The sequence below is a fragment of the Microcaecilia unicolor genome, chromosome 13, assembly GCF_901765095.1.
Source record: "Microcaecilia unicolor chromosome 13, aMicUni1.1, whole genome shotgun sequence".
In the NCBI taxonomy this organism is placed as follows: domain Eukaryota; kingdom Metazoa; phylum Chordata; class Amphibia; order Gymnophiona; family Siphonopidae; genus Microcaecilia; species Microcaecilia unicolor.
Window position 1 is genome coordinate 77,880,744 of NC_044043.1, and position 27,332 is coordinate 77,908,075.

Here is a 27,332-nt window from a genome sequence, read left to right on the forward strand (position 1 = left end):
ACACAGCCAGTTAAGCCGATATTCATCGGCTGATAGGTTAGGTTCTAGCGGCCCAAGATAAACCTGCTAATTACGCGGTACCTGCTAAGAACGTGGTACGGGCAGTTAGCTTGACGGAGTTTAAAAAGGGGTTAGATAGATTCCTAAAGGACAAGTCCATAGACCGCTATTAAATGGACTTGGAAAAATTCCGCATTTTTAGGTATAACTTGTCTGGAATGTTTTTACGTTTGGGGAGCGTGCCAGGTGCCCTTGACCTGGATTGGCCACTGTCGGTGACAGGATGCTGGGCTAGATGGACCTTTGGTCTTTCCCAGTATGGCACTACTTATGTACTTATGTACTTATGTACTTATGTACTTATGTCTATCTGCTACTACTACTATTTAGCATTTCTATAGCGCTACAAGGCATACGCAGCGCTGTACAAACATAGAAGAAAGACAGTCCCTGCTCAAAGAGCTTACAATCTCCGCTAAACTTAACCGGTCAGCTGCTGAAAATCAGCGGTGACTGGCTTTGTCACACAACGTAGTCGCTGATCAGGCTAGTCGTTGACCGGGATATTCAGCATCAGGCGGCTTGTGTTCCTATGTTTCTAGATCTACAAGGTGAAAGATCAAAAGAGAGCTTCCCATCATAGAAGTGTCATCGCGATTTAAAAGATTTTATAGCTTCCTACTGATATAAAATATTAAGACACTTCTAGGTTCATGATCTATTCAAATCATTACCTCACTGAACCACTTTTCTGGTGTTTCCTTTTAGAAGTGCAAGCATTGGGGAAAACCTCAAAATAAGTTTGTATGGTCTGTGCCAGAGCCGGTGATGGGAGGCGGGACAGGTGGTTGGGAGGCGGGAAAAACTGCTGGGCAGACTTGTACGGTCTGTGCCCTGGGAGAGACAGGTGCAAATCAAGGTAAGGTATACACATGAGTTTGTCTTGGGCAGACTGGATGGACCATGCAGGTCTTTTTCTGCCGTCATCTACTATGTTACTATGTAAGTTTTGTCAAAGTACAGGAAACTAGATATTTGCTCAGTAAATAACCCAAGGTCAGGCTGGATTTTAATGGACCTATATAGATGGAAGCACACACGTAAATACCCCAAGTCTAACAAATCAACTCATACAACTCCTTAGGCTCAAACAAATAATATTTTTTTTAATGTTCTCGTAATGCAATTTAAAAACAATTCTACACAAAAAATTTTTGTATATCAAGATGTGCTCAGTCCGTGCCTGGTGCAACCATTATATTCCTACAGATTGCACATGACATTTCACTAGCAGGACATCAGGCGGTGCCATGCACAGGCGCTAGACTGACCCAGAACTTCTACTGGCCAGGAGTATCTCGAGCCGTAACTGATTATTGTCGAACGTGTGATATATGCCAAAGAGTGAGACCATGACTGGAAGAAATAAATAATCCAGATGGGTTGGGATCCCTTTGCAAGAGAAAGGAAAAACACTCCTATTGGGACTGCGTGACAGTAGTTTTATATGATCTAGCAAGATCTATGAAGCGAAGTAAACAAGAATCTGACAGGGGAATTTTCGAAAGAGAAGGGCGCAAATCGCGAGACGGGCGTCCTTCTATCAGGGTCGCCCAAATCGGCATAATCGAAAGCCGATTTTGGGCGTCCTTAACTGATTTCCGTCGCGGGGACGACCAAAGTTCAAGGGGGCGTGTTGGCACCGTACCGAAGGCGGGACTGGGGCGTGATTAAGAGATGGGCGTCCTCAGCCAGTAATGGAAAAAAGAAGGGCGTCCCTGACGAGCATTTGGTCGACTTTACTTGGTCCCCTTTTTTTCACAACCAAGCCTCGAAAAGGTGCCTGAACTGACCAGATGACCACCGGAGGGAATCGGGGATGACCTCCCCTTATTCCCCCAGTGGTCACCAACCCCCTCCCACCCCAAAAAAAATTTAAAAACATTTTTTGCCAGCCTCAAATGTCATACCCAGGTCCATCACAGCAGTATGCAGGTCCCTGGAGCAGTTTTTAGTGGGTGCAGTGCACTTCAGGCAGGCAGACCCAGGCCCATTTCCCCCCCCCCCCCCCACCTCTTACACTTGTGGTGGTAAATGTTGAGCCCTCCAACCCCCCCCCCCAAAAACCCACTGTACCCACATGTAGGTGTCCCCCTTCACCCATAAAGGCTATGGTAGTGGTGTACAGTTGTGGGGAGTGGGTTTTGGGGGGGGGGGGGGCTCAGCACAGAAGGAAAGGGAGCTATGGACTTGGGAGCAATTTAGGAAGTCCACTGTAGTGCCCCCTAAGGTGCCCGGTTGGTGTCCTGGCATGTAAGGGGGATCAGTGCACTACGAATGCTGGCTCTTCCCACAACCAAATGCCTTGGATTTGGTCGTTTTTGAGAAGGACGTCCTCGGTTTCCATTATCGGCGACCATCTCTAAAGTCGACCTAAATGTTAAGATTTGGGCGTCCCCGGCCGTATTATCAAAACGAAAAGATGGACGGCCATCTTGTTTCGATAATACGGGTTTCCCTGCCCCTTTGCGGCGCCGTCCTTAGAGATGGGCGCCTTTAGAGATGGTTATCCCCGTTCGATTATGCCCCTCTGAGTGAGTTTTATTGCTTTTTCTGTAATTGCAAGCCCAAATGATATCAGGGGTGGGACTCTCTGGACGGCAAGAAACAGCCTTGTAAAGGAGCTGTTCTATCTAGGACAGAATGTAGGATAGGATGCCATGTGTGCATCTGAGCCAATACTGGAAAGGAGTCAAAGTCATCAAAGAAAGGATCACAGTGAGATACAGAAGTGTCGACAGTAAACCCTGTTCATTTCCTGAACCTCTTAAGGCGGAATGAGAGCGTACAGATGCGAGAGACCATGAGAAAGAAATGAGACAATGGTCAGACCAAGGAATAGGACGGGAATGCACGAACATATGAGGTGATAACAGGGGGCATTTTGTAATAGTACAGCCACAGTACAGACTCTTCTCACAGCTTTATACAATGAAATACAGATGTCATTAGATCAGCACACTTCCGTAGTTGTCATCTCACTGGATCATTTCTCCGCTTTTAATCATTTGGGTCATAATCATCTGGCAATGGGTCCTCGGAATCGGCAGAACTGTTCCGTCTTAGTTTAGATATATGCTTTCAAATCACACTTTTCAAATTGCCTATAACCAATCTTTCTCGTCCACCTACACGCTTACCTATAAAGTACCCAGTTTGGGGCGTGAGGATTTATACCAACTGAACTCTGGTGTAAATCCCTGTACCTAAGTTCGTTGCAGATCCCCCGAAATCTATAACACTGTGCGAAATCGTAGAAACACCTCTGACCCTCTCCTGCCCCTCTCCCATGGCTACGCCCCCCTTTTCAGATCATGCAGAAACATTTACGCGCACATTCCTTCTAGTGACTTTAGGCATATAAATTCCAATTATTGCCAATTTGCATCAAAAATTGTTAGCACCCAATTATTGGCGCTAATTGGCTTGTTAATCATTTAAATTGCGCACACAATTTTGAGTGCTATGTATAGAATTATGGGGATTTAGTTTAGCTTACATTGGTCGTGCTCCCACTGCCCTCAAATATCTTAATAACCTTCAGATTACTTATAGTCCTTCACACTCATTTCATTTCTCTCAACAGGTCCTTCTCTGTTCACCCTCACCTTCTTGCACACCTCCCGTGATTGTGCTTTAGCTATACTGGGGCTAAACATTGGAATTCACTAGCGCTTGCCTTCAGACTTGAACCGTCATATCCCTAATTCAAAAACATTGATCAAGACCCGGCTTTTCCTGCAAATGTATTGCTTTTCACACTCTTATTCATTGCTCTCCTCTCCTGCCTTCGTAACGACATGACCTGCCTTCATCTCCTTCCCCCTTCTCTTTTCTTTCTTCTGCTTTACGTGTTTGTAAACCGCTAGCAGCATCGATTTCAAAAACACAACACAGAAAGCAGTAACTGCTCTACAGTCAGAAGCAATTAAAATAAAAAATTTTATACACCGCCTGGCTCTCTCGGATCAGTAACAGTAAACCGTATCCCTCTTCGTAAAATCTGTGCCAAGCCAGAAACAATATTTATACCAGTTTAACCAAAATGTCTTCCTGACAAGCCAAGTCATTAGAACTTTATGGAAGGACAAGTCATCGCTGCATCCCTTCGCCCTGAAAGGCAGCTCATTCCAAACTGCTGAGCCTGCACAAGATGTCTCGTGGATCGTAGCAACTTTTTATCGTAGGAACAGTGAATAAAGAAGCTCGTGTGGAGTGAAGCTGCCGGCTCTGTCTGTACCAGGTAAGGAGGTTGCTTAAGCACTCTGAAGGTACTACGTGAAGCAATTTAAGAACAAGGCGGGCAATTTTAAAAGTTGAATACGGACTACGTAGTTTCTACAGTACAGGGAATACATCATCCACGTATTTTGGGCCAGAAATCATCTGTGTTATGCTATTCTGGGCCAGTTGGAGACAGTGTAAGTATTTTTGCTATTTCACTACCCACAGATTTTTACAATCCAGTCTTACAAGCACTAATGTTTACATTACAGTCCCCATACAGTCCTTACCCAGGAATAAACGCCTGACAATTTGATGGACACTAGTGATTCAGTTTCCAGAATACCCTCAAAGAACCTGCATACGATTCATACATTTACATACATACCATTTGCAGATTTCAGAGGGTGGCCAACGCTGGATTAAATATATGCATAAGGAATTCTGAAATCAAACGCAGAATCTTGGCACGGCCAAGGCATAACGACATTTGAGTGAGCAATACACTTTCCAAGGATATTACTGCCAGCACAGAAATGTCCTCCATGGAGATTTTCACCCTGCTTTGACGTGATGAATCGAAGTACAGCTCTTGAAAGCCGGTCAAGAAATGTAATAAATTAATCCTAAAAAAAGCTCATGCCTCAGCTGCCGTGTTGACCTTTATTTCTAAGTACAGCAAACATTATAAAGACAAGAGTGTGTGTTAATTTGCAACCTAAAAGTGAGCAGAAGATAAGGGAATGATGGGATCGTGAGAAATGTAGATGATGGTCCCATGCTAAAGCGCAGGGAACAAAAACAATCTGAACACTGAATTCTGGAGAGATCCATAATCTGATTCACAATCTGCGGAAACTATTGAATATCCAGGCATAATTTAGCTGTCAGCAACCAGAATTTAAAAAAAATGCTGACCACTGCCAGCTGACTATTAAAAGGCTGTACAAACTGGAATTGAGACATTCAGGTTGGGATGTCTCAAATACAAGTATTTTGGCACCAGCTCTGGTGACATAGAGCCTGCTCTAAGAAACATGGAGGGGCATAATCGAACACGAACGCCCATCTCCATGGGTGACTATCTCCGAGGACGGGTATGCGAAGGGGCGGAACAGACCATATTTTCAAAAAATATAGGCGTCCACCTTTCGTTTCGATAATACGGTTGGTGCCGGGCAAATGCATTGTATTTGGGCGGATTTGAGCTGAGCGGTATCGGTTTTCAGCGATAATGGAAACCAAAGGCGCCCAGTTCAAAAACGAACACATCCAAGGCATTTACTCATGGAAGGGGCCAGGATTTGTAGTACACTGGTCCCCCTCACATGCCAGGACACCAACCGGGCACCCTAGGGGGCACTTGTAAAAAGTAAAATTAAAAATTAAAATACCTCCCAAGTCCATAGCTCTACATCCTTACCATAGCACTTATGGGTGAAGGGGAGCACCTAGATGTGGGTACAGTGGGTTTGGGGAGGGGGGGGGTTTGGAGGGCTCCCATTTACCACCACAAGTGTAACAGGAAGGGGGAGGATGGTCCTGGGTCCACCTGCCTGAAGTCCACTGCACCCACTAACAACTGCTCCATGGACCTGCATACTGCTGTGATGGAGCTGGTTATGACATTTGAGGCTGGAATACAGGCTGGAAAAAAAAAGGTTTTAAAGTTCTTTTTTTTTGTGTGTGTGTGGGGGGGGGGGTCATCCCCAATTCCCTCGGGTGGTCATCTGAGCAGTTGGGGCACTTTTTGTGCACTTGTTCGTGAAAAAAAAAGGGTAAAAAAAAAAGCGGCCCAAATTCTCGCTTCTGCCGCCCTTCTTTTTTCCATTATCGGCCGAGCACGCCCATCTCTCCTCAGCCGATAAACACGCTCCTGTCCCGCCTTCACCACGCCTCCAACACGCCCCCGTCAACTTTGTTTGTTCCCGCGACAGACTGCAGTTGGAGGCGCCCAAAATCGGCTTTCGATTATACCGATTTAGGCACCCATGGGAGAAAGGCGCCCATCTCTCGATTTGGGTCGAAATATGGGCGTCTTTCGCTTTCGAAAATAAGCCTGATGGTGAAATGGATGTTGTTTACATAATGGTTACATACAGCAGGAGCATCCATTTGAGAAACATAAACAGCTTAAATATCAAGGGGCAAAACATGGCCATATAAATGTGTATTTGCTGGTATTTGAGAAGATGCACATTTATATGAGATTGAAGGGGGGAAGACTCAAAAAAGATGTCAGGAAGTATTTTTTCACAGAGAGGGTGGTGGATGCTTGGAATGCCCTCCCGCGGGAGGTGGTGGAGATGAAAACGGTAACGGAATTCAAACATGTGTGGGATATGCATAAAGGAATCCTATGCAGTAGGAATGGATCCTCAGAAGCTTAGCTGAAATTGGGTGGCGGAGCAGGTGGGGGAAGAGAGGTTGGTGGTTGGGAGGCGAGGATAGTGGAGGGCAGACTTATACGGTCTGTGCCAGAGCCGGTGATGGCAGGCGGGACTGGTGGTTGGGAGGCGGGAAATACTGCTGGGCAGACTTGTACAAATCAAGGCAGGTATACACATATGAGTTTATCTTGTTGGGCAGACTGGATGGACCATGCAGGTTTTTTCTGCCGTCATCTACTATGTTACTATGTTATATGTCAGCATATACATGTTAGCCATTTTAGAAACATACATGTCTATGTTTTCCAACCCTGTCACAGATCCCACTATCCTTGATCAGTATGCTTTTGGAGAGGAAAAGAAACACCGGGATAACACAATGGGGATATCGCCCCATTGGACCCAAATAGGCACTCGTCTGAAACCTAGTTATTCCGGGGAGCAGGTGTAGATCCCAACACCCTTCTTTTTGGGTACTGAAATGCATTCCCCTTCTGAAATCAGAAATGTTACATGTATTAGTTGGCCCCGCCTTAAACACACTGAGACCACGCCCCCTTGCATATGCATGTTTTTGAGATTTAGAAGTGTATAACCCTAGCATTGTAAAATTGGGGATTTAGACATTTGTGCAACATATTATGTCTAAACGCCAGGTTATGCATGTAAAACACACATAGGGCTTCTGAAATAAACACCTACATTTCTAAACTGCCTATCCTAATAAACCTAGTCACAATAGGGGCATTAGGACAACAGAAACGTTTCACAGAATTTATGTTCTGAAGACAGTAGAAAGAGAAAAATAAGTCATATGAGGAGAAGGGACTCCAAAAAAGGAATTTTAGTTTTATTTATTTGTTGCATTTGTACCCCACATTTTCCCACCGATTTGCAGGCTCAATGTGTCTAACATAGTACCATCAAAGGCGTTTGCCCAGTCGGTGGTTAACAAATACAAAGTTGTATAGTGATCGTATGAAGTATTAGTGGAGGGTCGGAATGGATGAAGATTGCATGATGTCCTGTTCGATCATAGTCATGCTGTGTTGGTAGGTGAAGAGGGTTACATGGGGTCATTGGGGTAGGCCTTTTTGAAGAGGTTGGTTTTTAGTGATTTCCTGACGTTCAAGTGGTCGTAGATTGTTTTCACGGCTTTTGGGAGCCCATTCCATAGTTGTGCGCTTAAGTAGGAGAAGCTGGCTGCGTAAGTTGTTTTGTATTTCAGTCCTTTGCAATTTGGGTAGTGTAAGTTTAGGTAGGATCTTGACGATCTGACTTTGTTTCTTATTGGTAAGTCTATAAGGTCTGTCATGTATCCTGGGACTACGCTGTATATGATTTTGTGGACTAAGGTGCAGATTTTGAAGACGATCCGTTCTTTGATTGGGAGCCAATGTAACTCTTCTCGGAGGGGTTTGGCACTTTCGAAGCGGGTTTTGCTGAATATCAGCCTGGCTGCTGTATTTTGGGCGGTCTGGAGGGAGGGGGGGCTCAGCTCCCACTCACACCCACAGAGCTGGCTCTGTGACAGAAGTGCTAGCCAAAAATACTGCAGTGAATGGATGAGCTTTCCAAACTATACAGATCCCTCCTGCAAACCATTGTTTTTAACCACTCATGCCAACCTGAATATTTCGCTGGTTTTCTATATGGAGTAAGAGACTGCAATACTGTAGCCTCCACTGCAACAGGTGTTTTGCAAAAGGAATGACGGCTTGATTTAATAGGTTTGTAAAAATAATACCTGCCATGGAGTGGAGGAGTGGCCTAATGGTTAGTGCAGTGAACTTTGATCCCAGCACCCTGGGTTTGATTCTCGTGCTGAATATTAGCATTTAGCCGGCTAAGCACTATTTAACCGGCCAGGACCGTTCCTGACCAGTTAATAGCACTGAATATTGGGCCCACTATATGTATAAAAGATGAATTTATGGTGGCTGCACCTCCATGCTAATATTTTCTGGATTCAATGTCTGATATTTTTGATCCATCCTCAATATCTCCCAAATAGACTCTGTTAAGACAGTTGCTATTTATTTATTTATTGCATTTGTATCCCACATTTTCCCACCTATTTGCAGGCTCCAGCGTTCCCTTCCCTCTCAATGTTCCGCCCTCTGACGTCATTATGTCTTGACGCGAGGGCGGGACAGTGAGGGGGAAATGGAATGCTAGAGGCTGGCTGACGTCAGGAGATGTTACGAACCCAGGCAGTCAGACATGGAACGTTGGAGGTGCAAATTATTATACAGGATGCGTAGTGCCTGTCCCTGTGACTAAAATTTAGGTGCATCCATTTACACCAACTAAAGCGCAGCATAAATTCCCAGGTCTAACTTAGGCATGGGTCAGGCATATTCTGTAACAGTGCGTGTAATTTCTAGGAATGACCGCAACCCACCCGTACCCCTCCCATGACCACGTCCCCTTCTGAGATCTGCACAATAGAATTTACATGCACCACTTTACAGAATCTATATACAGTGGTGGAAATAAGTATTTGATCCCTTGCTGATTTTGTAAGTTTGCCCACTGACAAAGACATGAGCAGCCCATAATTGAAGGGTAGGTTATTGGTAACAGTGAGAGATAGCACATCACAAATTAAATCCGGAAAATCACATTGTGGAAAGTATATGAATTTATTTGCATTCTGCAGAGGGAAATAAGTATTTGATCCCCCACCAACCAGTAAGAGATCTGGCCCCTACAGACCAGGTAGATGCTCCAAATCAACTCGTTACCTGCATGACAGACAGCTGTCGGCAATGGTCACCTGTATGAAAGACACCTGTCCACAGACTCAGTGAATCAGTCAGACTCTAACCTCTACAAAATGGCCAAGAGCAAGGAGCTGTCTAAGGATGTCAGGGACAAGATCATACACCTGCACAAGGCTGGAATGGGCTACAAAACCATCAGTAAGACGCTGGGCGAGAAGGAGACAACTGTTGGTGCCATAGTAAGAAAATGGAAGAAGTACAAAATGACTGTCAATCGACAAAGATCTGGGGCTCCACGCAAAATCTCACCTCGTGGGGTATCCTTGATCATGAGGAAGGTTAGAAATCAGCCTACAACTACAAGGGGGGAACTTGTCAATGATCTCAAGGCAGCTGGGACCACTGTCACCACGAAAACCATTGGTAACACATTACGACATAACGGATTGCAATCCTGCAGTGCCCGCAAGGTCCCCCTGCTCCGGAAGGCACATGTGACGGCCCGTCTGAAGTTTGCCAGTGAACACCTGGATGATGCCGAGAGTGATTGGGAGAAGGTGCTGTGGTCAGATGAGACAAAAATTGAGCTCTTTGGCATGAACTCAACTCGCCGTGTTTGGAGGAAGAGAAATGCTGCCTATGACCCAAAGAACACCGTCCCCACTGTCAAGCATGGAGGTGGAAATGTTATGTTTTGGGGGTGTTTCTCTGCTAAGGGCACAGGACTACTTCACCGCATCAATGGGAGAATGGATGGGGCCATGTACCGTACAATTCTGAGTGACAACCTCCTTCCCTCCGCCAGGGCCTTAAAAATGGGTCGTGGCTGGGTCTTCCAGCACGACAATGACCCAAAACATACAGCCAAGGCAACAAAGGAGTGGCTCAGGAAGAAGCACATTAGGGTCATGGAGTGGCCTAGCCAGTCACCAGACCTTAATCCCATTGAAAACTTATGGAGGGAGCTGAAGCTGCGAGTTGCCAAGCGACAGCCCAGAACTCTTAATGATTTAGAGATGATCTGCAAAGAGGAGTGGACCAAAATTCCTCCTGACATGTGTGCAAACCTCATCATCAACTACAGAAGACGTCTGACCGCTGTGCTTGCCAACAAGGGTTTTGCCACCAAGTATTAGGTCTTGTTTGCCAGAGGGATTAAATACTTATTTCCCTCTGCAGAATGCAAATAAATTCATATACTTTCCACAATGTGATTTTCCGGATTTAATTTGTGATGTGCTATCTCTCACTGTTACCAATAACCTACCCTTCAATTATGGGCTGCTCATGTCTTTGTCAGTGGGCAAACTTACAAAATCAGCAAGGGATCAAATACTTATTTCCACCACTGTATATATATAAGGCAACCCCAACGTTCTGAAGCCTCCACGGAAGTTGAGGCGCCCGAGATATCCAGTGTGCCCTGGAGTGTCTGCACCGCCCTCGCGTCAAAACGTCATGATGTCGAGGGCGGAGCTATAACACTCGAGGCCTTAAACGCCTCAGGCACGGCCACGGAGGCGCAGCAAACAAAAACAAAACAAAACCCTACCCACACACAGCGACGCCAACACCAAACAAGGCAAGTAGCTCGGAGGGAGGGGGCCCCTTGCTAGCGCCCGTTTCATTGCCCTCAGAAACGGGCATTTATTCCTAGTATGCTTAGAAAGTCGCGCACGCAAATTCTAATTACTGCCGATAATTGCTTGTTGGTGGCCAATTATCAGAGCTGACTGACTTGTTAAACAATTAATTTGCACGCAAAAATTGGCCACACGGACAAATTGCACACACAAATTTAGTTGCCATCTATAGAATCCAGGGGTGGGTGTATCAGGGCTAATTGTGCTCGAAATTAACATGGTTAATGAGTTTATCACAAACAATATAAAATGAGTTTATCTTGTTGGGTAAACTGGATGGACTGTACAGATCTTTATCTACTGTCATTTACTATGTTACTATCCAGCTTATTTTCGAAAGAGATTGCCGGCCAACACAAATCGGGAGATGGCCGGCCATCTCCTGAACCCGGCCAAATCGGTATAATCGAAAGCCGATTTTGGCCGGCTTCAACTGTGTTCCGTCGCGGGGCCGGCCAAACTTCAGGGGGGCGTTTCGGCAGGGTAGCGAAGGTGGGACGGGGGCGGAACGGGGCGTGGTTTTCGAGATGGCTGGCTTCGTCTGATAATGGAAAAAAGATGGCCGGCTCTGACAAGCATTTCGCCGGCTTCACTTGGTCCATTTATTTTCAGGACCAAGTCTCAAAAAAGTGCCCCAATTGACCAGATGACCACCGGAGTGAATCGAGGATCACCTCCCCCCTCCCACCCAACCCCCCCCCCCAAAAAAAAAAAACTTTTTTGCCAGCCTCTATGCCAGCCTGAAATGTCATACCCAGCTCCCTGACAGCAGTATGCAAGTCCCTGGAGCAGTTTTTAATGGGTGCAGTGCACTTCAGGCAGGTGGACCCAGGTCCATCCCCCCCTACCTGTTACACTTGTGGTGGTAAATGAAAGCCCTCCAACCCTCCCCCCCCCCAAAACCCACTGTACCCACATCTAGGTGCCCCTCTTCACCCATAAGGGCTATGGTAATGGTGTAGAGTTGTGGGGAGTGGGTTTAGGGGGGATTTGGGGGGCTCAGCACCCAAGGGAAGGGAGCTATGCACCTGGAAGCTATAAAAAAATTTTTTTTTAATTTTTAGAAGTGCCCCCCTAGGGCGCCCGGTTGATGTCCTGGCATGTCAGGGGGACCAGTGCACTACAAATGCTGGCTCCTCCCACGACCAAATGCCTTGGATTTGACCGGGTTTGAGATCGCCGGCATTAGTTTCCATTATGGGCAAAAACCGATGCCGGCCATCTCAAACCCAGTCATCTTTGGCATTTGGCCGGCCCCAACCGTATTATCGAAACAAAAGATGGCCGGCCATCTTTTTTGATAATACGGTTCGGGACCGCTTTTTGCGGCGCCGGCCATCTTTGATTATGCCCCTCCACGTCTATGCAGTAACTGCAGAGGGAATATTGGACATGCCCCCAACACTTACCACACAGCTTTTACAATTACCACACATTAGTTGTTGCTCCCAGCATGGGGTAAGTACAAGACTGCATTTTAGCAAAGCTCCTCTACATCATATTTCATGCCACTTGTTATTTATCCAGCTTGTGAAGCAAAATAAATGGTTTCGAGCCTTGGTGGGACTGGACATATCCCCCTTCATAATCTACATTTTCAAAAACTCTTAGCTTTTATATTAACCAACACCTGGAGGAAAAAGCTGACTTAGGAAAAAAAGGAAAAGTAATCACCCCTGTGCCACAACTGCAAAGGAAAAATCCAGTCTCTCTCGATTTTAGTTTCTCACTTTAGGGATAATAAAGCTGAACAGAAGACAGGGATGGACAATTTCTACCTGCTGTTGTCTCCATATTTCATCTCAAACTTTCGGACTAGATTTAACAAAATGCACATATGCGCAGTGGTGTAGCTAGGGTAGTTGACACCCGGGGCCGGTCATTTTTTAACACCCCACCCCCCCCGAAATCCAGTACTAGGCATACCGAGAATACAAAACACTCAGGACCTATAGAGCAATTCTACCATACCATAAACAGTAATTTGTACAAGTCACACAAGGAAAAGGAAAGCATCTTAAACACTACAGTGAGCACTAGAACATCAATTCACCTATTGTAAAACGAAAACAGACAGATTAGTACAGATCGTCGATCCTGCACAGTCAATGCCAACCGAAAGCCATGTCTTTTTCACAAATACAGATAAACCCTAATCCACTATAGAATAAGTAATCATAAACTTTCTATTTAGACAAAAATTAAACTGAACCCCCAATGCCAGACTCTGCTTACAATGCAACACCACAGAAACAGAAACTGTTCCCTAGTACTGTGCAAAATATAAAGACAGCAGATGTAAATTTGAAAAAACTAACACATACCAATCATCACTTTACAAATTAACAAATAGAAATAAAACAAATAATATCATTTTATTGGACTAATACATTTAGCTTTCAGAGGCCAAAACCTCCTTCCTCAGGTCAATTCAGTATAGTACTGTTACAGTGTCCTATCCTGACCTGAGGAAGGGGGTTTTGTTCTCCGAAAGTAAAATGTATTAAAATTAGTCCAATAAAAAGATTACCTTATTTACATGTTCTATTATAAACATTTATTAACACAGCTACAATACTACTTTATCCTAAAGCAAAAAAATAAAAATATATATTTACAGTTCGTTGTCTCTGGTTTCTGCTTTCCTCATCTTTTCACTGTCTTCCTTCTATCCAGCATCTGTCTTTGCTCTCTCTCTCTGCCATCCAGTGTCTGCCCTCTCTCTCTGCCCCTTCCATCCACTGTCTGCCCTCTCTCCCTTCCATCCACTTCTGCCCCTTCCATGCACCATCTGCCCCAGTCTGCCATATCTCTCTCCCCCTTCCATCAACATCTGCCCTCTATCTCTGCCCCTTCCATCCACCATTTGCCCCAGTCTGCCCTCTTTCTCTCTCCCCTTCCACCCACCATCTGCCCTTTCTCTCTGCCCCTTCAATCCGTCTGCCCTCCCTCTACCATCCATCCAGGGTCTGCCCTCCCTCACGCTCCCCCCTTCTATCCCCTCTCTCTCTGCCCCCTCTTTTTAGCCCCCAGTTCCAGCCCCCTTATTCCACCTGCCCCTAGTTCCAGCCCCAGCCCACCTGCCCCCCTTTTCAGCCCCACTATCCCACCAGTCCCCAGCCCTTTTCTCCCATCAGTCCCGAGCTTCAGCCCCCAGCCACTTCTCCTTGTCCTCTTTTCAGCCCCTAGTTTCAACCCCAGCCCTTTTCTCTCACCAGTCCTGAGCTTCAGCCCCAGCCAGTTCTCCCTGTCCCCTTTAAAGCCCCTAGTCCCCACAGTTTCAGCCCCCTTCATCCACCACATGCCTTGCATCCCCCCTTTTCAGCCCCAGACTTATTCTCCCACCTGCCCCAGGCATGGACCCATTTTCCCTCCTGCCCCCTTGTCAGACCTCAGTTCCAGCTTCAGACCCCTTCTCCCATCTGAGCACTCCCCTCCCCCCTCCCCTTCTTCCCTCTCTGAGCACCCATCTGAGCTCCCCCACCCTCCCTAATCCCCTTTAAGCACCCCTCTAAGCTCCCCACCCTTCCCCAATCCCCTTCTCCCCTCCTTGATGCTCTCCCACCCTCCCTAATCCCCTTTAAGCACCCCTCTAAGTTCCCCCACCCTTCCCCAATCCCCTTCTCCCCTCTGAGCTCCCCCACCCCTCCCCCCTCCCCTTCTTCCCTCTCTGAGCACCCATCTGAGCTCCCCCACCCTCCCTAATCCCCTTTAAGCACCCCTCTGAGCTCCCCCACCCTTCCCCAATCCCCTTCTCCCCTCTCTGAGCTCCCCCACCCTCCCTAATCCCCTTTAAACACCCCTCTGAGCTCCCCCACCCCTCCCCAATCCCCTTCTCCCCTCTGAGTCCCCCCCCCCAACCCGACAGCTGAGATCCATTCTCCTGCTGCTCCTACCCTGTCCTGCCTTAAAAAAAAATTTTTCGAAGCGCCGGAGAGTGGCAGGCAGCGCGCCTCGCGTCTGCCCTGCTAGTAAAGAAGATCTCGCTGATGTCGTCGTCCTTCCCACACTGAGTCCCGCCCGCCCTCGCGGTAATAGGAAGTTGCCTCAGAGGGGGACGGGACTCAATGTGGGAAGGGCGACGACATCAGTGAGATCTTCTTTACTAGCAGGGCAGACGCGAGGCGCGCTGCCTGCCACTCTCCGGCGCTTCGAAAAAAAAGAAAGGCGGAGCAGCGGGAGCGGAGCACCCCCCCCCACCCGATGACACCCGGGGCGGAACGCCCCCACCGCCCCGCCCTTGCTACGCCACTGCATATGCGCTAATACCATTAAAGTACATTATTAATAAAATGGGATCTGTGGTAAACAATGGACATTAATGCATGTTAATGTGGTAACACAATGACATCTTTTTAGTAAATTTTACCCTTAATGGACAAAGCACACTTTTGAAGTTATTTCAGTTCCCTAAATAATGGCAGATGGCAGAAAGCAATTGTGTCTATGCTACAGAATGGATTTCTCATTATTTTTCCACTTAAGGCACAGGCAGCTCCTTGTGACTCTGGGCAAGTCACTTAACCCTCCATTGCCCCATGTAAGCCGCATTGAGCCTGCCATGAGTGGGAAAGCGCAGGGTACAAATGTAACAAAAACAAAATAGATACTATTGGAGATTCTACATGGAATGTTGCTATTCCACTAGCAACATTCCATGTAGAAGGCTGCGCAGGCTTCTGTTTCTGTGAGTCTGACGTCCTGCACATACGTGCAGGACGTCAGACTCACAGAAGCATGCGCGGCCACATTGGTGATCTGCAAGGGCCGACTTCTTGGAATGTTGCTAGTGGAATAGCAACATTCCATGTAGAATCGCAAATAGTAGCAACAGTGGAGGAGTGGCCTAGTGGTTAGGGTGGTGGACTTTGGTCCTGAGGAACTGAGTTCGATTCCCACTTCAGGCACAGGCAGCTCCTTGTGACTCTGGGCAAGTCACTTAACCCTCCATTGCCCCATGTAAGCCGCATTGAGCCTGCCATGAGTGGGAAAGCGCGGGGTACAAATGTAAGTAAAAAAATGCTGGTATAAAATGAAATCTATGTGCAAATTTCATATCATCCAGAATAAATCACGACACACACCTATGTGTGTATATATATATATATTTAACATACACGTGGTATTCCTTGGTCCACTGCAACCTGCGGCAGATTGCCATGCGCACCCCCCCCCCGGATGCAGCATGACAAATTATTTAGGAACTCCATTTAAAAAAAGGAAAGAAGACAGACAAATGTTTTTATAATAGAGAAAACAATAAAATAAAAACAATCAGCTTGTACAACAATCATACATCATAACAAGAACACAAAAATCAAAAACATCTCAACAGCTTCAGGAAATCTGCGTAATTAATTGACCAACCCAAAAATTCAGCAAGTGACGAAAATTGATTGGTAGTTGTGGGTTTTGAGTGCTACTTGAAAACAAGAATAAGATTTCTCCAATCTAATTGGCTGAGGCAACGAATTCCATAGTGCTAGGGATAGAAAGTAAAAAGCTGACGTGCGATAATCCAAATCCCCATTCTAAGCTCATTCCGACGGATTCTGTATAGGTTGTCCAAAGTTGGCCGTGCAGTTCTGGACAGGGATCACTGATCTGAATGTAAACTAATTGGCAAAATAGGTGATAATCAATTATTGACATTAACAAGGGCTAATTGGCAGCCATTAGCAGTTACATGCGGATCTGCCTTATGCGCCTATTCTATAACCTGCATGCCCAATTTATCTTGCATGCAATTCCAAAGGGGGTGTGGCCCGAGGTTTTCCCAGGATTTAGGTACATGGTTATAGGATACTTATATTTGTGCGCCTAACAGACAGCAGTTGGGTGCAAGCGTTTACACCAGTGCTTGCGCCCAAAGACAGGTACAAAATTTATGCTAAACTTGTATACTATAAAGACAGTTCTGCATGGAACTGCCTTCACAGAATTCGCACTTAGCATGTATCATCCCGCTACCCGACAACCTTTATTGAATTTCCCCTATTACACAGAGTATCTGAATGTAATTCACCTTGAGCCAGGGGTGTAGCTACTATGGGGCCATGGGGGCCTGGGCCCCCGTAGATTTGGCCTGGATCCCCCTGCTGCGACCTCCCCCCCCCCCCCCTTCCCACCATCCTTTCCCTGCTGCTGCCGCGTACCTTTGCTGGCGGGGGACCCCAACCCCTGCCAGCCAAAGTTCTCTCCTCAGCCACGCAGCGGCGGGAGAGGGTTGGCAGCGGGAAGGGGGGGTTGAGAGGGCTGCGGTGGCAGGGGCAGGTGGGGGGTCAGCGGCACGGGGGGGGGGCTAAAATGTGCCCCCTCACCTCGGGCTCTGGACCCCCCTCCCGTCGGTCTGGCTACACCCCTGCCTTGAGCTATTACTGAAAAAGGTGTGAGCAAAATCTAATATAAAATCAATAAAATCAAATCAATTCTTGTATACCGCTAATATCCCCTTTCCAGGGTTCAGTGCACTTTACATTCTAGGTGAGACAAACGCAAACAGTGTCAGTGTGAGGTATGAGAAACATTAGAGACCACTGGATTAATGCATGAGACTAAAAACATTAAGGAAAGGATAATGGATGATGCTAGGAGGTAGAAGTCAACAGATTGTTATGAAGCAGTCTTTCGGAAGAGAGAGGTTTTTCGCCTCTTCCTGAAGCTAAGGTAGCTGTTTTCTGTTCTGATGGGAATAGGTAGAGAGTTTCGTATTTTGACTCCAAGAACGGGGAACTGAAAGCTGAAAATCTTCTGAATTCTAATTGTCTTTTGGAAGGGTGATGCTAGCATCAGTTGTTTCGGTCTGTTACACTGGACCAGACATAGCGAAGCAGCCAAGCAGTTCAGAGGTGAATCCCTGTAAGATTTGAAAAACTAAACAAGCAGCTTTGAACCTGAGTCTTTCTGCTATGGGAAGCCAGTGCAAGTTTGTTTAGACGAATTGAAACACTAGTATATCTATCCAATCTGTATATTAGTCTTGCAGCTGTATTCTGTATGATTTGCAGTTTTTTTTCTCTGATATTTACACTTAATACCAAGAAATAGACCAATTAATCAATAAATTACCATTAAAACTCAACCAATTTTTTCCAAACACTTTTAACTCGGCAAATCCTTTGCCAAACAAATACTACCAATAACTTCTTATAAAACAATTGTTAAGATATTTGTCACAATATCAGAAAATGTTGAATGACCCTCTATGTACCTGATCAAATAAACCATGCCAATTATGTAATAAAATCAACTACCACTAAGTACCAGATCTTCACTTGCAGAACGTCTGGACAACTGCAGGGATGGTCTACACAACAACGGTTCTGAAACAACTATCGCACTGTACCTGTCCTTGTGTCCGTACGGCCCACTGGACGTCCAAAATAACACCTGTAACAGTTTCTCCAGGGGTGGTGGTATCGTGAGCCAGAGCCAATCGTGACACCCACAGAGACCACAGCGTACCACAGCACTATCGCGGCGGAACCTTTCACGAATCCCATTGCAGAACAGTAGCAATCTGAAACTGCTCTCTTCCAGCTGAATGACAAAGCCGGTTTTTTGGAGATCTACATTAGGTGGAGCACACGCTGCTATGGGAGGGGAAGCACATGTAGTACTAGAAACGCATAGCTTTCTTCAGAGAGTTATTGCACGCCTCCCCTTTAAGTTCTCAGTTTTCGGCCCGCCCCCTGCAGGTAAAGGCCACGCCCACAGCACCCTTTTCCCTCCCCACATCCCTCCACTGCCAGAAAAACTCGTGTGTGACATCACATTCCTTAAAAGACACAAACAAAAAAGAACCACATGAGAAATTCCTGGCCGAGAGCCCTCAGAGCACCTCTCTGGAAGCCAAACTGCAGCCAAGCTGGATTTCTATAATTGGCCCCGTTAACAAAAGAATGAAAAAAAAAAAAAGGCGGAGGAGGTGGTGGGAGGGAAAAACCCTTTAAATCAAAACCACATTTTGGAACATTCAACTGGGATACTAATAGGAAGCCATATCCTTTGGAGCCGAAAGCGAGGACGGGACAGGCACAGACTACTTTTTTTTTGTTGTTGTTGTTTTCTTGGAGGAGCACAACAAACACAGGGAAAGATTAAATATTACGAAATCATGATCTATTGGTCTAAACAAAAATGCAATCTTGGGGGGGGGGGGGTGGGGAGGATGAGATGTCAGAGTTGCTTCATGGCTGCCAGGGAATTAGTCCTAATTATCCACTATAAGATAGAGACTGGGCTCAAAGCTCAGCACAGACCCACTCAATCAAGTCCACTCGATTTTACAATTTCTGAATGCAAAAGAATGAGTGTGGGTCAATTAAAAAAAAGCACTGTAATTATACTATAAAGTGAAAAAGTCTGATTCCAAAAAGAGTTTCTAAAGTCACTGTGCAAGAATTATTAACTATCAGGGTCATTCATTAAGGGGCCCTTTTAAAAAGGCGTGCCAAAAAAAACGGCCTGCGGCAGTATGGATGTGTGTATTTGGTGTGTGCCGGACCTTTATTGTACCATGTATGGAAGAAAGGGATTTTTTTAATGGGCCGAAAAATGGTTATGCGACAAAATGAAAACCAGTGCATGTCCATTTTCGGCCTGAGACCTTACCGCCACCATTGACTTAGCGGTAAGGTCTCATGCGCTACCCGGGCAGTAAGCATGCCACGTACACAAACTGCCGTTTACCGCCAGTAGGTGCCTCACAGTAGAAAATAGAAAATATTTTCTACCGTGTGTTTTCAGCACGTGCCAACTACCACCTGGGGCATGTGGTAGCCAGGCAGGAATGCCGATTTGGCACACACTAGACACGCATAGGCCCTTACACACCTTTGTAAAAAGGGCCCCTAAAAGTATGTGCTAACATGTTTAGCGCTCGCTGTCAGTAAATGACCCTCTATGATACAAAGCAGCCTTTTTGCTGTCCTAATTTTGGGGCCGATGATCAAATGCCCCGCGCTGATCCATAGCCGCCGAGAGGAGGGGGCAGGGGGGACAAAATTCCCCGGGCCTCCAAGGGGGGCCCGGCGCCGCAGTCCTACCCGCCCTCCGTCGTGGAAAGTCTGCCCCCTGCGCAGTCTCACCTCCGTGAAAGCAGCGTTGCAGGCAACAAAATGCCTCCCTTCGGGCCTCCTTCCCTCCCTGTGTCCCGCCCTCATCTGATGTAACTTCCGCGAGGGCGGGACACAAGGAGGGAAGGAGGGCCGAAGGGAGGCGTTCTGCTGCCTGCAGCGCTGCTTTCATGGAGGTAAGACTGCAATTTCAATGCAGGGGGCCCGGCCCGGTGGCGGACGGAGGGGGGGAGCAGTGGCTGTGGCGACCTCGGGGAGGGTGGAGGGGTAGCAGTGTATGCGGTGACCTCGGGGGGGGGTGTGGAGGGGGAGCGGTGGTGACCTCAGGGGGGCGTGGTGGCGAGGGCGGGGCCCCAGGCGCGACCTTGCCCCGGGCCTGGCCCAGTCTCTCGGCAGCCCTGCCCTGATCTGAACAGCGCTGAAAAATTATCACCAAAACAGCACAGGGAATTAAAGCCCCGATGATCAAAACTAATAGTATGGAAATTTATGTATGCTATTAGTTCTGATCATGGGGGGGGGGGGGCCTTCTGCGGGAGGATAAATAAAATACTGAAAAACATAAATAAATAGTCAAACATAAAAGAATACTTTAACCATTGTGTAAAATACACGGGGAGTCCTTTTACCAAGCTGCGGTAAAAGTTGGCCATTTTTATCTAGCCTGATCAGTTTATATCCTATTACAGTGGATCTGAAATCAAGGCCTAGCCTTGTTGAAAACCTAAGAAGGATACAATGACTGAGAGAAAGGTTAGGAAAGCTAGGCATGCAATACTATGCATAAAAGATGACAGGTTAATGAGTTCAACTCTAAATTATATGATTCAGTAATATCGAGGTGTACAGGTTTCTTTCTCCCTAATGCACTCCACCACACCAGACTTGCTGACCTGAACATGTATACCCTGGAGGAAAGGACAAAACAGGGGTGATATGATACAGCCGTTCAAATATCTGAAAGGTATTAATCCGCAAACGAACCTTTTCCGTAGATGGGAAGGCGGTAGAACTAGAGGACATGAAAGGAGATTGAAGGGGGGAAGACTCAAGAAAAATGTCAGGAAGCATTTTTTCACGGAGAGAGTGGTGGAAGCTTGGAATGCCCTCCCGCGGGAGGTGGTGGGAATGAAAACGGTAACAGAATTCAAACATGCGTGGGATAAACATAAAGGAATCCTGTTCCCAGGGAATGGATCCTCAGAAGCTTAGCCAAGATTGGGTGGCAGAGCCGGTGGTGGGAGGGGGGGCTGGTTGGGAGGCGGGGATAGCGCTGGGCAGACTTATACGGTCTGTGCCCTGAAAATGACAGATACAAATCAAGGTAAGGTATATACAAAAAGTAGCACATATGAGTTTATCTTGTTGGGCAGACTGGATGGACCGTGCAGGTCTTTTTCTGCCGTCATCTACTATGTTACTTTGCCGATAAGCTCCAACATTTTCCCTCATTGCTCTACCTGTTTACATTAGAATACAAGTGTGTTTCTTCATTAATGACACAGGACTATAGACATGTGGTTCGAACTATGCCGACAACCACATACTGCTGTGACAAGTGCTATTTCAGCAATTCTTTCCAGCTGAAGAGGAAATGCATGAACTGAGAACTGAGACCCATACAAGCTACGGTAGGCCAGAATGACTCACCCAAACACCTACTTATCAGGATGCATTCTAATTTCTCAGCCAAATCTGCACAAGTATCTTAAGGAGCTTCTGGAAACCCATGAGGCTTCTGCATGCAAGACAGACATTAGTCTCCAACGTAGACTTCTCTCTGAATCGGATATGGCATGCCTGTGACACATCTTACAGAGCTGCATCACTACATACGAAGCACCCCACCATTCTAACCCCTAGAAAATAATTCTCGTCCATCATAAAGTATAAATATAAATATTGATAAATATCCTCAAGTATTTTGCTAATCTTTTGGTGTCTTCTGTTACTAAAAATTATTGAAAGGACCAAGAAATGGTAACGGGAGGATGAGGGCAGCCATTTTGATTTCCTAGAATTCTGAAGTTCTATTGAGTCTACACACCACTAAGTGTTATTGTGATACATAAATTTATTTATTTATTTAATACATTTCTGTCTGTATTCCTAAACAGATTACAATAATACATATATAATCCATCAATGTGGTGTACTTGGATTTTAACAAAGCCTTTCACACGGTTTTGCACAGGCGACTGATAAATAAACTGAGTGCCCCCAGTATGGGCAATAAAGTGACTGGGTTTAAAAACTGGTTAAGTGGTAGGAGACAGAGGGTAATGGTAAATGGAGTCTGCTTTGAGGGAAAGGATGCTATCAGTGGTGTACTGTAGGGATTAGACCTTGGGCTGGCTCTTTTTAACATATTTGTGAGTGATAATGCAGAAGGACTGTCTGGAAAAGTTTGTCTTTTTGTGGAGGATCAGTGGTGTACCAAGTGGGGGGCGGTCCACCCCGGGTGCACGCCGCTGGAGGGGTGCCGTGGCGCACGCCTGTCGCCCTGTCTCCGAGTTTGCATGTGTTCACTGCTCCCTCTGCCCCGGAACAGGTTACTTCCTGTTCCGGGGCAGAGGGAGCAGTGAACAAATGCGACCTCGGAGCCGACAGGCGTGCGCCGCGGCACCCCTCCAGCGGCGTGCACCCGGGGTGGACCGCCCCCCACTTGGTGATCCGCCCCGGGTGTCAGCCAGCGTCGGAACGCCACTGTGGAGGATCCCAAACTCTATAATAGGATGGACACCCCAGAGGGTGTGGCTAGCACGTGGAGGAATCTGGCGAAACTTGAAGAATGGTCCAGCAACTGGCAACTCAGATTAAACAGAAAAAAAATACATGGTCATACACTTAGGTTGCAAAAATCTAAGGGAATGGTATAGTATAAGGGATGAAGTACTTCTGTATACGAAAAAAGAGCGGGACTTGGGGGCAATTGTGTGTGATGATCTCAAGGTGGCCAAACAGGTAGAAAAGGCAAAGCCAGAAGGATGCTTGGGTGCGTAGGGAGAGGAATGGCCAGCAGGGAAAAAAAAGAGGTGATAGTGTCCTTTTATAAGTCTCTGGTTAGGCCCCATTTAGAATATTGTATGCAATTCTGGAGACACATCGTCAAAAAGACATAAACAGGATGGAGTTGGTCCAGAGGGCAGTAACAAAATTGGTCAGTGGCATATGGGGACAGACTTAAGGACCTCTATATGTATACTCTGGAAGAGAGTGGAAAACAAACTAGCAGATCAGTATAATATCCAAAAAACTTTATTGAAGATACCGTATGTAAGACAGTTGCCCGACACAGGCCGTGTTTCGCCCAACAATAGGGCTGCGTCAGGGGCTATAATGAACAACAAACATCACAAATAATAAAACATAAAAAATTGTAAAACTATATATGTATCTCTATAAATTGTATAGAAAAATATATTAAAAAAACATCAGTATGAATGATAGTGTACATGTAACACATAGACATGAATTATAAACATTGAGAGTCTCTTTTGATTCAAAAATGATATAAACATTTAAAAATATGTTAAAATGAACATATAAAACTACATTAAACATTAACTATTATTTAAAAATATAACATAGAAATGCATGTAGATGTACATAAAATATATATAAATATATCAAAAACCTCTACATTATAAATTAAACACTAAAAATTAAAAACATATAAATTACATATATATTGCAGAATACCAACAAAGAGAGGGCACAGGCACAAACATTACTCTGGAAGAGAGACAGGAGAGAGAGGATATGACACAGACGCTTAAATACCTCTGTGGCAGTAATGTACAGAAGGTGAGCCTCTTCCAGATGAAGGAAAACTCTGGAATGAGAAGGCATAGGATGAAGTTAAGAATTTATAGGCTCAGGAGTAATCTAAGGAAATACTTTTTCATGGAAAGGGTGATGGACGTTTGGATGGTGGAGACGAGGACTGTGTCAGAATTTAAGAAAGCGTGGGAAAAGCACGTGGGATCTCTTAGGGAAAGAAGGAGATAGTGGTTGCTGTGGATGGGCAGACTGGATGGGCCATTTGGCTCTTATCTGCCATTATGCTTCTCTGTTTCTATTCTAAAAACAGAGGTCTACAGCACATACAAACAAAATAAACATTAACAAATCGGTTAAGAGAAAGTCTGTGTAAACCGATATGCTTTCAGCTGTTAAATTCTAAACTGCCGAAAACTATTGGCAAGTGGTGCTACATAAATGTTTTATAATAAAAAGTTAATTAACTATTTTATTAACTAATTTATTCATTCACTCATTTAATTAATTAATAATAGCACACTTCAGGCAAAGACATGACTGTGATTCCAGATGGCAGAAGCATAGACAACTATCAAGCATATGGGGAAAGAAAAAACACTGGCAGTACAGCATTTTTTATCATTTTTATTTATGTATTTATTTTATTTATTTATTTTTTACATTAATTTTTTTATTTTTTTAGTGGTTAATCATGAAAACGGAAGAAACTGCCTGCTGATACAGGCACCAGTGTGTAAAGCTCAGGCATACTGCAGTACTATACAAGCTTCCCATATCAATGTCATTAACCAAGGACCCATATCTTCTTGAAATATGGAGAATAGCTGATAACATTTTAAGCTGTATAGGCACTGAAATTTCTATGCAGGGCTTTGTGTATTCTCAGCACTCGTGGCTAAAGCAAGAATTTTGAAATAAAATAGAGGAAAAAGGTCTCAATAATCTGCTGTGCGCTCTGTCCTTTCGTCATTAAAGCACTGTGCAGATCAAAAAGTCATCATTGGTCAAAAAACCTCCACCACACACTTTAAAACACTTTATGCAATGTTCATCAAAACGTCAACTAAAGGTACACTTATCTTTGAACCCAACGGGGCTCCATTTCACCCATGATTTCTCCAGACTTCCTCAGGGGAAATGTGTACCCAAGTTTTAACTCTGGCGCCATCTTACTTTAATCGTCGGAGAGAAGAGAATGCTGCCAGAGTAAAAAACTTGGATACACATTTCCCCTAAAGAAGCCTGGAAAAGTCATGGGTGAAACGGGACCCCGTTGGGTTCAAAGGTAAGTGTGCCTTTAGTTGACATGTTTTGATGAACATTGCATAAAGTTTTTAACGTGTGTAAAGAGTGGAGGTCTTTTGATCAATGATGCCTTTTTTTTTTTGTTATCCGCACAGTGCTTTAATGATAGATCACAGCAGATTATTGAGGTCTTTTTCCTCCATCTTATTTCAAAAGTCATAGTAAATAGTGCAAAAAGGAAAAAGAAAAAAAAGAGAAATTCACTATTGGTGATAGCATGAGAGATTGGTTTCCACTTTCATTGTTTGCAAAGTTCCTATTTTGGTTAAGTGGATTGTTCCAATTAGTAATAGCTAAAACAAGACTACCATCTTGAAACACCAATGGATGAGAAGAAAATGATACCACCACAAGAGGGATGCATTTTTTGAGAACCCAGGGGAGGTACTGCTTTCCTTTAAATTATCTCTCAAGCCTTCTAGGTCCCCTACTGCACAATAAATAGCAGCATCTGAAAGTGGTTAAGTGGTCACCTTTGCTACAACATGTTGAGAGGGTATTGAAGTTAAAGATGAAAATCATGGGGAAATAAGCTGAAGCGTCTAGGGCTCTTCAGCTTGGAGAAAAGACAGCTGAGGGGAGATATGATAGAGGTCTACAAAATAATGAGTGGAGTGGAATGGGTAGACGTGAATCGTTTGTTTACTCTTTCCAAAAATACTAGGGGCATGTGATGAAGCCACAAAGTAGTAGATTTAATACGAATCGGAGAAAATGTTTCATCACTCAATGTGTAATTAAACTCTGGAATTCATTGCCAGAGAATGTGGTAAAGGCAGTTAGCTTAGCACGGTTTAAAAAAGGTCTGGACGGCTTCCTAAAGGAAAAATCCATAGACCATTATTAAATTGACTTGGGGAAAATCCACTGCTTATTTCTGGAATAAGCAGCATAAAATGTATTGAACTTTTTCGGGATCTTGCCAGGTATTTCTGACCTGGATTGGCCACTGTTGAAAACAGGATGCTGGGCTTGATGGACCTTTGGTCTGTCCCAGTGTGGCAATACTTATATACTTATGTACTTATGAGCAATGCAGGGGCAAAAATTGCAGGGTTTGCTCTTGAAAAGAAAGAACTGACAATTCAGCAAATAAAAAATTAGAAAAGAATACTACAGAGTAAACGTCATCTTTAGTTGCCACTTCCTCACATAAGCCAGTTCCCATTTATGCCACTCTGTTATTTCTAGGACGGTTGAGCTTTGATCGATCCGGCTTGGAGGCTGGGGGTAAAGCCGTGATTCTCAACTCAGACCTGGGGGACCACCCAGTCAACGTTTATTCTCAGGATACCCACAGTGAATATGGGTGAAACGTGCAAAAAATGGAGGTAGAGTAGACAAATAGAATTTAAGCATATTCATTTTGGATATCCTGAAAACTTGACTGGCTCGGTAGCCCTAACGACTGGGCTGAGAACAGCTGCAAGAAGGGACTGGTTGAGGTTTCTTCCATCTTGATCTTTGAAAGGTTCTAGGGTTCCCTTTGGTTGGGCAAAAATGGTACATTTCCACAGTCGACATTTCTTCACAAAGAAAGGCTGCATTCCTAATAGGGCCCAATCAAAAGTTGCTGTTTTCCAGCTGTGATTACGGAATGTAAAAATACAAACAAACACAAACTTACCCAAATTAGAACATAATAAGATCAAAGCAAATTGTTTAAAAAAAACATAATTAGAGTACACTCATGAAAATGATAAACTTCACTGTGAGATCATGGGAAACATTTGTGCTGGGAAACTGGGGTGGAGGTTGGTGGTTCTCGTAGGTGTTTACTGTGATTTATAAGGAATGAGCAGCCAGATATTTTTTGTTTCAATTCTTCATTTCGAAACGAGTGTTGTTAATAGTGCATATACCCCCGGATTCTATATATGGCACACAGATTTACACAGCCAAATTTGAGCGCGCTTCCGAGATACGGATGCAAATTTAGGGCTCCTTTTACTAAGTGGCAGTAAGCCTAACGCTGCCTTACCACTGGCTAAACAGGAAGTACCACTGGGCTATCGCAGCAGCCCAGCGGTACTTCCCACCCCTAGTGCACCGTCATTTCCGTCGTTACAAACATGTATTTATTTTTGTAGCTTAAAATATCACAAAAAAGAATTTCCACAATCA

General features: G+C 45.2%; 1 protein-coding gene across 2 annotated transcripts in view; it reads right to left on the bottom strand.

Annotated features, from left to right (window-relative positions):
* The window catches only part of MEGF6 (multiple EGF like domains 6), a 458,871-nt gene that overhangs the window by 161,072 nt on the left and 270,467 nt on the right, over window positions 1–27,332 (bottom strand). Inside the window, exon 1 of one of the 2 annotated variants that reach the window (XM_030185805.1) lies at window positions 18,389–18,630. The exons of the other annotated variant lie outside the window; for it this stretch is intronic. Within the exon in view, the coding sequence (XP_030041665.1) occupies window positions 18,389–18,545 (157 nt within the window). The 5' untranslated portion in view covers window positions 18,546–18,630. Of the gene's footprint in view, window positions 1–18,388; window positions 18,631–27,332 lie in introns of those variants that run through there. 2 annotated transcript variants of the gene reach the window in all.